This window comes from Danio aesculapii, chromosome 25 (genome assembly GCF_903798145.1).
Source record: "Danio aesculapii chromosome 25, fDanAes4.1, whole genome shotgun sequence".
NCBI lineage: Eukaryota > Metazoa > Chordata > Actinopteri > Cypriniformes > Danionidae > Danio > Danio aesculapii.
The window spans coordinates 33,990,288-34,002,923 of NC_079459.1; the positions used below are offsets into that span (position 1 = coordinate 33,990,288).

General features: G+C 38.4%; 1 protein-coding gene across 1 annotated transcript in view; it reads left to right on the forward strand.

The window, feature by feature from the left end:
- The window catches only part of plex9.2 (PML-like exon 9.2), a 13,460-nt gene extending 1,186 nt beyond the window's left edge, over positions 1-12,274 (forward strand). The window contains exons 2-3 of the mRNA XM_056452250.1: positions 2,167-2,413; positions 11,704-12,274. Coding sequence (XP_056308225.1) covers positions 2,167-2,413; positions 11,704-12,097 — 641 coding nt within the window. The 3' untranslated portion in view covers positions 12,098-12,274. The remainder of the gene's footprint in view (positions 1-2,166; positions 2,414-11,703) is intronic.
- The last annotated feature ends 362 nt before the right edge of the window (positions 12,275-12,636 follow it).

Sequence of the window (12,636 nt, forward strand, 5' to 3'; positions counted from 1 at the left end):
ATACAAGTTACATTCGCTGCAGAGAGAAAATATAGACGAACAAAACAAAGTAAGGGTTAAGTAAATTATAATCATATAAAAGTGAATGAAAATAAATAAATTAAGAGCATTACAGAAAAGCTATCTGAATCAAATCAGAGTCAATAGACAACAGTTCTTTATATAGTACCACAAATCTGACACATTTTTTGTCACATATACAGAAAGATTTGAGCAGTGAGTCGACCTCAATCAGAAAATTTTTAAAGAGTATGGACTAAAGCCATGCATTTTTATGTATAAACAACTTTCCAAACAAAATAATACAGTGGAAGATAAATTATTTGGATTTATGTGCAGATTCTGAGTTATAAGACAGACAGAATCTGCTGACATTTTTTTCAGTAAAAAATCTGCTGATTTATACGGAATGATTTTGTGATTATTGTAACTAAAAACTTTATATATGACATCAAAATAATACATTTTAACTGTTATTTAATGTTTACAATGCAAATCCAATTAGATCCACTTATTTGGTAGACAAAACATGTCTCTAAATGTCGACTAAAAGATAAAAAATATTTCTCTTTAAACTAAATAAATCAAATAAACATGTTCATATTAGTCAATAATATTACTGATATTTATTTAAAAATGGAATAAATATAAATTTACACTCCATGTGGGCCTAGTAATAACAAATAATTTCTTTTAAATTAAAAGATTGTGCAAAGGTAGGAGGGGTGTTTTAATGATACAAGTCGAACCCAAACTTCTGAACAAATTCACACATGCAAAATAAATGTATTAAAGTTTCGTCTGTACAATTATTCCTCGTCTATGAACTTTTACATTTGTCATCATGTTTTACAAGAAAAGGTTTAATTTCTTTCATATACTGTATATGTTTTAAACAATCTTATAAAATACAATTAGTTATTTATAGGTCATGTAAAAATAAGTCTTACATCGTGTTTTGAGATAAAAAGTATATTTGTGGCACCTTATATTCAAGTCACTGGCTACAATATCTCTGTATAATTTACAAATAAAAAATTATTATTATTGTAATTAATAAAAACGAACACATTTTAAATCTAGAATTTATAAACGTTAAAATAAAGTCCAGCTTCTTTGTATTAAGTAAAAAATAATAAGAAATCATAAATATTTTGGCATCATGGTCTCACATCCTAGCCTACATAATATCTGTATATTATAAATTGTAAATAATAGTAATTATAAATTATTACTGTTTATGTATAAAATAAAAAATGAGGCTTAAATATTCAATTTCATATTTTATTTTTATGAAAGATAAAAATCCTAAAGAAATCTAAAATGAGATATGTATAGTTTACACAAAAAATTAAGTTTATTTATATAGTTGAGGTCATAATTAAATTTATTTTTTTCTTTTTTTTTTTATATTTCTCAAATAATTTTTAACAGAGCAAGGAAATTTTCACAGTATGTCTGATTATATTTTTTCCTCTGGAGAAAGTCTTATTTGTTTTATTTTGGCTAGAATAAAAGCAGTTTTAATTTTTTTAAAAGCCATTTTAAAGTCAAAATTGTTAGCCCCTTTAAGCTATATATTTTTTCGATAGTCTACAGAACTACAGATAGTCTACTGTAATATAAAATAACTTGCCTAATTACCCTAACCTGCCTAGTTAACCTAATTAACCTAGTTAAGCCTTTAAATGTCACTTTAAGCTGTATAGAAGTGTCTTGAAGAATATCTATCTATACATATATGTATGTATGTATGTGTGTATGTATGTATGTGTATATATGTATGTATATGTGTATATATGTGTATATGTATGTGTATATAAAGATATATATATATATATATATATGTATGTATATGTGTATATATATATATATATATATATATATATATATATATATATATATATATATATATATGTATATATATATATATATATATATATATATATATATATATGTGTATATATATATATATATGTATATGTATATGTATATGTGTATATAAAAAAAACTAAATAATAACTCGTTTTTTTGCATATGAGGAAAGATCACTTCATATAAATTTTATATAGTTAATATATATATATTTTAAATCATGTAATACTAAAGTTATTAATGCATTTATTTATTTAGTTAATAAACTCTTGATATATTCTCCTCCTCCAGACTCCTCGTGTGAAATCGTCCAGCTGGCCGCGGTGAGCGGAGGTCACACTTTTAACCTCTTCATGGTTCCCCGTCGGCCGTTCCAGCGCGGAGCCTCCAGAATCACAGGCTTCAGTGTGAAACATCAGCGTCTGTTCCTACATCGCCGGCCGCTGCTCACCAGCTCCCTCAGAGAAGCCCTGCTGTCCTTCATCAGCTTCCTGCGCATGCTGGACCGCCCGCTGCTCCTCGGACACAACATACGCAGGTACAGATCTAACTAGCTTGTTGCAATAACCGTGTTTTCCCTACATCTGTCGCAGTGTCGTTTTATAGATCACATTATTCTTGCAGTTCCATTTTCTGTGTATTTGGTCTTGTTTTGCATGTTTAATTTTACGTTTTGCTCAGATTATTATTATATGAAGTAGAGCTGCATGATATTAGGAACATTTGACATTGCAATATCTAGTTTTTCTGCGATATCTATTGAGATATGAATATTATGATTTCACCAGATGACTTGAATAGCTCAATTTGTTAAGAACTTTGAATTTCATGTTGTTACAGTCAAATGTATATGCCTGTATGTTTTGCTTGTGTGTGCTCGCTCGCTCTCTCTCTCTCCCTCCCTCTCTGTCAATTCTCAGGATCGCCCATTCCAGTTTCCCATTCGTCCGTGAAGATGTCAATCTCTATTCCACTCTGTGACGTCATCAACATAGCTACCAATCAGAATAGGAGCTTACAGTTTAAAGGGACGCGAGCGGGGACGCTCGTTCTGCTTTTGCTCTGTCTTGCTTGCCTTGTGTTTGCTTGCTTTTGTGTGTGTTTTGGCTTATTATGTGATGTGATATTGATGTTAATTTAGAGTTTTGATTTTGGTCTTGTTCTCGTTGTGTTTTTAGCTGTTAGCGTCTTGTATGTGTGCTTGTGGAAATCCCCTGATCTCTGGCGTCAGCCTTGCTCTGGGATTCGAGGAGTTTAGAGGTCACGTGACATACATCTCACATCACGTAGATAACTCCACTGTCTAGTCTAAACACACTAGTTTAGAAGTGAGCACCACCCGCTGTAAGTTTTCTCCATATTTTTGGTTAGAAGAGTAGGTTTAGTTATAGCGTGAAAACGCTGAAGATGTTCTGTTTGTTTGTTTTCTATTAGATAGTTTAGAGGGTTATATTAGCTACATTTGGGCGTTTTGTTATATTGCTTTCATTTATTTGGCGCCACTTAATTCTCGTTTCCCCAGCCATAATATACGTTGATTTATTCTCTTTTGTGTAATCTTGTAAATAAATTCACTTATTTTTGGCAGTGTTTTGGTTGTTGTTGTTGAAATTTTGCCACCAACTCACCACAAATTTTAACCACCTTTAAATGTTACCTCTTAAACCCTAGAGCAAAACTATAAAGTCGTAACCAAGGGGCAACCTCCCGCTCTCCCTCGGGAAGCCAATACGGAAGTAACTAAAACTGCAATTCATCGACTCGCCTTGGGGGGCTGGCTCCAGGAAGTCCAGGTCATTTCTGACTGCAATGGGAAATTGGCCATTTTTACAGCTGATAAAAACATGTTTACAGCCTGGTACAAATGATGGCTTTGGTGCATATAGCCATGATTAACCTTCATGACAACTGTGAGGGGGGTGAATTTTTTTGTAACTCATCCGTTTCGTTTTATTAAGTTATATTAAGTTTGCATAATTAAGGGCGTGGCCACTTGAGTGACAGCTAGGTCTTGCTGCTCGCTGTCTCGTCACTTGAGCTGATTACGGCTAATTAGCCGATAAACTCGGCATATACATCGCATTTTTGTGTTGGTTAATGTTTCTTTACACAGTCAATTGCCTTTTGGGATTATTTCTTACAATTATCAGATGATATGGTATGCTGTGTGCACTTAATTGTGCTCACAAACCATTCACGTGGCCTCCGTTTCCCATGTGAGTTAAGTTATATACTTATATACCATCTCTATAAATGTATTTGTTTTATTTAAGATCATTTATAATGTTCTTTAGAGCTGTAATGCCCTCCAGAATCTGACAGATTGATTAGCTGTAGGCTATAAAACAGTCATATGAAGCGTTGTCATACAGTGTTATGCCTGGATTTCATCAATAGTCTTGCATTTACTAACACAGACTATAATTGAAGTGTTTGGACGTATTTCGGGTTTTCCTCCTGTTGAAAAATGCCATAAGAACACTGCTTAGTGGCTCAATGTGTTACAGCAGTGTTTTTAAAAGTCTAAACACTTTATTAATATAGTGTACAGCCAAGCACATGTGGTCAGAACACAAACGAGTCGCAGGTAATAAAGTATCAAGCGTTTCTCCCAAAGTAAGCTCTGTCTAAACCAGCTCCAAGCAAAATGCCAGCAGGTGTCTGTAGCTCCGTTCACTCTCCGCCTTTTTGCCCTTGTTTGGTATCCCGCCGTGGGTGCGATGACGCGCGAACAAAATGGCGACGGTTGGCCACGCCTACTTGTAGCTTCTTTTGCGCTCTTCAGAAACCTATGGGTGACGTCACGGATGCTCCGTCCATATATTCTACAGTCTATGGTCGTAACACATGTTGATTGGGATGATTTCGTAAGCTAGATAATCTACATACATTTATTTTTGGATGAGTCTAACTGTATTCGAGTACAAGTTTAATAATCAAATGTAAGAAAAAAGCTGCATATAGTATTCAATGTATACAATTTAAATGCAATTGTGAGATAGCCCAGCGGTCAGGCATGAGGACACAGGAAAATTAAGGCCAAAAAATATTTATTTAACTTAAACAAAATAATATTCCAACATAAATACTAGCTGGAAAACAAATTGAGGTCAACCAAACAAGAATATAACAGAAATTCAGAAAGTCTGAACACAACCAACCTGACCTACCAAATGAAACAACTGCAGAGTATTTATACACAAACGGAGGATCCACTTCAACATAGGGGAAACAATAAAATATAACAATTACAAACATAATATTTACTAATCAAACTAATTCTAAATAAGACACTTACAAAATATAAGACATAATTACTCAAAATAAACAAGTCATTTCAATTAAACAAATAATATACAAAACATATTCCTAATTAACTTCTCCTCCCCCCCTTATCACTACATTACATTGGTTCCGCCACGCGGGATCACCCGGACATAAATCTTTGACGCACACGCGATTCAGCCTTTTGCCAGTAAACACAGCGGCCGATCCAGCAGACCACAGAGCCACCAGTCATCCTCCACTGCACCCTCCGGTAACTTTAACTCAATAGAAATAACCATCAGATAACAGAAACAGTACAAATGAAAACTAGAATGTGTGCACTCCAAACCAGTAAACAATGTACTGAAACTGAAAGAAATTGTGACAAACTTATTTTATAAATAAAGATATGAAACAAAGAAAATTGTCAGTCTCCATTACCTAAAATGCTTATGGATATGATGCCTGTCTGTATGTGTGTAGTTCGAAGCAAGGAGCATGAGTATTGTTTGGGGTCGGAGTGAACGTGGGTGCATGTTTGTGTATGCGTGTGTGTCTGAGCGAATGTGCGTGTATGTTTATGTGTATGCATGTGTGTCTAAGCGAATGTGCGCGCGCACGTGTGTGTGTGTGTGTGTGTGTGTTACCCTTAATCTTGTGTGGCCATATGACAGGCCATCACACACCCCCTCCCTTCGGGCGTCTCGCTGGCACAGCGAGAAAGATAGTCTGCAGTTACATTTGCCTTGCCAGGAACATGATGGACCTTAAATCGGAATGGTTGCATGGCCAGGTACCACCTTGTGATTCGCCCATTCGTATCTCTCATTCTTTCCAGCCATTGGAGTGCTTTGTGGTCGGTTTCCAGTATGAATTCTCTTCCAAGCAAATAATATCTCAAGGAGTCTAAGGCCCATTTCACTGCTAAACATTCCTTCTCAATGGTGGAATAACGGGTTTCTCTTGGAAAGAGTTTGCGGCTAATGAAGGCTATAGGTCTTCGATTACCTGGGGATCCCTGTAGTAGCACTGCTCCTAAACCCCTTTCAGAGGCATCTGTCTGCACAGTAAATTCTTTGGTGAAGTCTGGATTATACAGAACAGTGTTAGTTGTCAATGCAGTCTGTATGTCTTTGAATGCTGCCATCCTCTCCTCAGTCCACTGGCATTGATTCGGGCATCGGACTCCCACCATATCAGTCAAAGCAGCAGCTCTACTGGAGAAGTTAAGAATAAAGCGATTATAGAAACCTGCCATTCCCAGAAATGATCTCAATTCCTTACGTTTCTGTGGTAAAGGACATTCTTCCAGTGCCTGAATCTTCTTAATCTGGGGTCGCACCATTCCATTGCCAATCACGAAGCCCAGGTATTCTACCTCCTTCCGGGCTATGGCACACTTAGCAGGATTAGCAGTCAGACCAGCACTTTGGAGCCGTTGGAAAACTTCATGGAGATGCTGCATGTGCTCCTCCCAGGTTGTACTGTAAATTATAATATCGTCAAGATAAGCTGCAGCATACGTTAACCCATGCAATACCTGGTCGATGAGCCTCTGAAATGTTGCCGGTGCCCCATGTAGGCCAAAGGGAAGAAACCGGAACTGGAATAGGCCCCACGGTGTCCTAAATGCTGTTAAAGGCCGGGCCCGTTCAGTCAAAGGTATTTGCCAGTATCCTTTAGACAGGTCCAGTGTGGTCAGGTATACTGCTTTGCCCAATCGATCTATTAATGAATCAATACGGGGAGTAGGATAGCAATCAAACTGGGACACAGAGTTCAAATACCGGAAATCAATGCAAAATCGAATGCTTCCATCCTTTTTTGGAACCAGGACTACTGGATGACACCACTCGCTCTTGGAAGGTTCAATGATTCCTAGACTCAGCATAAAGTCCACTTCCTCTTTCAAGGCCTCTTGCAGTTTCTCAGGTATTCTGTAACTCATACGTCTAACAGCAACATCAGGTTTCAAGATCACATCATGTTGGATCAGAGAGGTATGACCCGGCAACTCAGAAAGTATTTGTGGATTGCAGAGAGCTCTCACCTGTCTTTGTTGTTTTTCAGGCAGATGGTCCAGCCTAATGTCAGCAGATGTTGACTGGGGCAGATATTGTTCCTCACAATCCTCGTCTCCTTGTACACGGCATATCAACAGAACCTGTTCAGAACGGGGCACCCACTTCTTTAACAGATTTACATGCAGTATTCTACTAGTATGCTCCTGACCAGTACTTGCCATCTCATAAGTGGTCGGGCCTAACCGGCCCTTGATTTCAAAAGGGCCCTGCCACTTGGCCAACAGTTTGTTCTCCTTGCTAGGCAACATCACCAATACCTTTTCCCCACTCACAAATTCTCTTTCACGTGCTCGCTGATCATACCATGTTCGTTGGTGCTTCTGGGCCTCTTCCATATGAGTTCTTGCCAAAGCTCTCATTTTCTCCAGGCGCTCCCGCATTTGCAAGACATAAGCAACAACATTAGTAGGCTCCCGATCTTCCTTAAATCCTTCCCACATCTCTTTAAGGAGGGTTAAAGGTCCCCTAACTTCATGCCCATACAACGGCTCAAAGGGAGAGAACCCGGTTGATGCTTGGGGGACCTCTCGATAAGCAAAAAGTATATATGGGAGCCACTGGTCCCAATTCCTACCAGTCTCATCAATAAACTTTCTGAGCATCTGCTTCAACGTTTGATTAAAACGCTCAGTGAGCCCATCGGTCTGCGGATGGTACGGAGTGGTACGTAGACTCTTAATACCCAGCAACTGGTAGACCTGCTTCAACAGAGTAGACATGAAATTAGTTCCTTGGTCGGTAAGAATTTCACGGGGTAACCCGACTCTGGAGAAGAACTGGATTAAACAGGTTGCCACATTCTTTGCTTTCATAGATTTCAAAGGAAATACCTCTGGGTACCTTGTAGCATAATCAGTGATAACCAGCAAAAATCGATTACCCAAGCAGCTTTTCTCTACTGGGCCAACTATATCCATGCCCAGTCTTTCAAATGGGGTGCTAATCAGAGGAAGTGGCTGTAGTGGTGCTCGAGGTGGATGATGAAGGGATACCAGTTGACACTCAGGGCAGCTCTTGCAATACTGAACAACATCAGCCTTCAGACCAGGCCAGTAGAAATGCTTCTTGATCCGTTCTATGGTTTTCCTTACCCCTAGGTGGCCAGCCCATGGGATTGAGTGGCTCAAGTGCAGAACAAGTTCCCGAGCCTCCTTTGGAACAATCAGCTGTTTCACTGATCCAATTTGACGGTAGAGCAAGTTCTCTGAAATCACAAAGTGCTCACAATTATCATTCATCAGTTTATCTCCCATCTCCATCTGGTTTGCTTGTTGAAAATATGCAACAAGACTGGTGTCATTTTGCTGCAGTTCGCTAATGTTAATGGGTAATTTATTTTGTGGATTAAGACCATCTACTTCACCTGCAGGCAGACGAGAGGCATTATATTGCAACTTGGAACGTTTCCTTTGTCGTCTAGTCTTCTTGGGTTTTGGAGGACTGGTTTCTAGCTCAGCATTATAAAATGGCAACATTGACAAAGTTTGTGTGTGTTCATCTTGCGGTTTTGTCTTGGATCTAGTAAACACCATATTACACTGTGACATGGGCTGGATAAGGTCTAAAAGCACTGGCAAATCTCGTCCCAGCACTACAGAATAGGGAAGAGTATCAACTACCCCCACCTCTAACAAGTAGGGTTGGTTGTTAACTGTCAGATATAGATCTGCAGTAGGCACTAATCTATCATCACCATGAACACAACAAATGAAAAGCTTATTACTTGCGTTAACTGAAGATGGAGCCACAACCTTCCGACTCACCAGTGTCTGGTCACTCCCAGTATCAATCAGAGCAAGAAACTCTTTACCGTTGACTTTCACAGTGGTGGTATGCACTAAGGTACTCGGCTTCTGGGCTTTATCCACCCCACCTCTAGGAACATAACACAGATTAGTAGGTTTAACTACATTTCTTGGACAGGCCGGTTTTGTGTGACCCTCTTGTCCACAGAGAAAGCAGACAACTGGTCTTCTCAGAGCCATTGCAGGTTTCATTTCTGGGGAGCCTCCCTTAGGAGTCTTACCAGATCCAGCCATGGATTTTGGTTGAAACTGAGGAAAGGGTGGCCTTCGTGCCTCACTGCTCGTTTTCCAGCCCCAGGACTGATTCTTCCCCCTTGCTGCCACAAAAACATCTGCTAAAGCAGCAGCCTCTGCTGCTGTTGTGGGGTCACGCTCCCGTATCCAGACCTGAAGTTCAGGAGAAAGCATTCGCAGATATTGTTCTAAAATAACCATTTCTCCTACCTCTTCAGTAGTTTTTCCTTTAGGCTTAATCCACTTCCCATACAGGTCTTTAAGTCTGGTATACAATTCCTTGGGAGCCTCAGAAGGGAGAACAGTGAGGGAACGAAATCTCAACCTATAAGTTTCAGCATTTATGTCATACTTTACCAAGATGGCGGCTTTGACTTTATCATACTCAGTAGAGTCATCCAGGTCCATTTGGACATATGCAGCTCTTGCCCTGCCAGTTAATAAAGGGATCAAATGAAATGCCCAGTCAGCTTTAGGCCAGCGACAGGCTGTAGCGATTCGTTCAAACGTTATTAAGAAGTGCTCTATATCATCAGAATCAGCCAACTTTTCTAATCGAGGTTCACGGAATCTTGGTGGTGGGGAACGATCTTCAATAAGATCAACATTGGAGCGGAAGACATTTGGGGAAGTAAACTGTTGATTATCAGAATCTGCTTGAGCACCATGCACATCTAGAGAATGTGCATCAATGTGGCAGGCATCAGATGTAGGTGAGGTGCGGGCCTGAACTTCCATTTGTAGTAAACTGAACTGATGTTGTAATGCTTTAAACCGTCGTTCTTGATCCATATGCTCCTGCTTTCTGACCGCCTCCCTGGAATCCATTTTTGCCATATGCGCACTGAACAAACTGGTTAAATCAGCCAAGGTTGGTTCTCTACTTGCCATCTCATCTTTATCCTTGGGCTCCATTTCCTCCTCTGCATGTCTTTCTTGCTCCTCTCCTTGCTCCACAGAAACTGGCTTCATGGGCCCCTTCTTTTGTTGACGACTCATGGCAACTCAATGTACTGAGACTATGGAGAAGGAGAAAAAAAAAAACCTGTGTCCTCTATTACAATCCGTCTTCTGACACCATATGTGAGATAGCCCAGCGGTCAGGCATGAGGACACAGGAAAATTAAGGCCAAAAAATATTTATTTAACTTAAACAAAATAATATTCCAACATAAATACTAGCTGGAAAACAAATTGAGGTCAACCAAACAAGAATATAACAGAAATTCAGAAAGTCTGAACACAACCAACCTGACCTACCAAATGAAACAACTGCAGAGTATTTATACACAAACGGAGGATCCACTTCAACATAGGGGAAACAATAAAATATAACAATTACAAACATAATATTTACTAATCAAACTAATTCTAAATAAGACACTTACAAAATATAAGACATAATTACTCAAAATAAACAAGTCATTTCAATTAAACAAATAATATACAAAACATATTCCTAATTAACTTCTCCTCCCCCCCTTATCACTACATTACATTGGTTCCGCCACGCGGGATCACCCGGACATAAATCTTTGACGCACACGCGATTCAGCCTTTTGCCAGTAAACACAGCGGCCGATCCAGCAGACCACAGAGCCACCAGTCATCCTCCACTGCACCCTCCGGTAACTTTAACTCAATAGAAATAACCATCAGATAACAGAAACAGTACAAATGAAAACTAGAATGTGTGCACTCCAAACCAGTAAACAATGTACTGAAACTGAAAGAAATTGTGACAAACTTATTTTATAAATAAAGATATGAAACAAAGAAAATTGTCAGTCTCCATTACCTAAAATGCTTATGGATATGATGCCTGTCTGTATGTGTGTAGTTCGAAGCAAGGAGCATGAGTATTGTTTGGGGTCGGAGTGAACGTGGGTGCATGTTTGTGTATGCGTGTGTGTCTGAGCGAATGTGCGTGTATGTTTATGTGTATGCATGTGTGTCTAAGCGAATGTGCGCGCGCACGTGTGTGTGTGTGTGTGTGTGTGTTACCCTTAATCTTGTGTGGCCATATGACAGGCCATCACAGCAATATATTTTCATTGTTATAATTTCTGCTCCACAAATGATTTAAATGCACTTGAAATCTTACAGTCAGACCTTAAAAACAAATCAAACAAGCACTTGTTCACTTTATTCAGGCTAAACTTCACAATCACTCAATCAATTGTTTTTGCATTCCCCCTTATAACCAGCAAGTGTCCTCAGTGTGCTGTTTCTAGCACAACTGACCAGTGAATCCAGCTTGTGTAATCTACCTAATCAAAAACATTAGCTGTTTCCATCTGAAGATGCTAATTTAATTTGTGCGAAACTGAAATATCGCATAAAAGATTTACAAAATAATGCAGCGTTTCTACCCAAAGAGAAAAAAAAATACACAGGGGGCGCTAAAAATCTGACTTCAACTGTATGTGTGTGCGCAGGTTCGACTGTCCCGTCCTGGCCAGAGCTCTGGATGAGGTCAACCTCCGCTCACATTTCCAGAGAGAAGTTTCTGGCTTCGTCGACACTCTTCCTCTGGCCCGACAGCTCCTGAAAGACCACGGCCTGCAGAGTTTCAAGCAGGAGAGCCTGGTCAAGAACCTGCTGGGGGTCTCATATGCAGCCCATAATGCACTAGAGGACGTGCAGGCGCTTCAGAAGCTCTACTGGAGGCTCAAGCCCTCGGCCAATCAAATTCAGCAGCACACATTCACTCTCGACTCATTGGCTGATCCACCTGTCAATCTAATTCCAGTTACAGTATCAGGACAGACTGGTTTGTGTGAGACTTTCAGGAAGGCGATGGATATTACAGGAGAAAAACAGAAGGATTAATTTCTGAAACAAGTCCAGCTGGTCTCAGGTCAGAAGCACTCATCCTTTAGTTAAATCAGTATTTATAGGAGCAGCTGAACTGGTTTAGTGTGAAAATAATGAAGCAAAACTGCTTATTGGTAATATAAACTGATATTTTATTGGTGATCTTTAATAAAATTATTTAAATATATTTGACATTTTATTGCCAAACATTTCTATATATTTGTTTTAAAATTTTAGTTATAAAATTAATTTAAACATTTGATTATCTAATGTTTGGGGATCATTATTATGTGTATTTAATCATTCATATAATGTTATATTAGTATTTTTTTATATTAGTATTATATTTTACATTTATATTTTAAAATATTTACTAAACTATGAAAAAATAACATGTAAAATATATTAAATAATTACTATAAACGAATCTGTAACACATATAAACACATATATGCATGTTATATTGACTAGATATAAAGCTATATTTAAATATCAATATTAATTATATTATTATAACATTAAATATTTATTAATAAATATTATTTAATATTTAT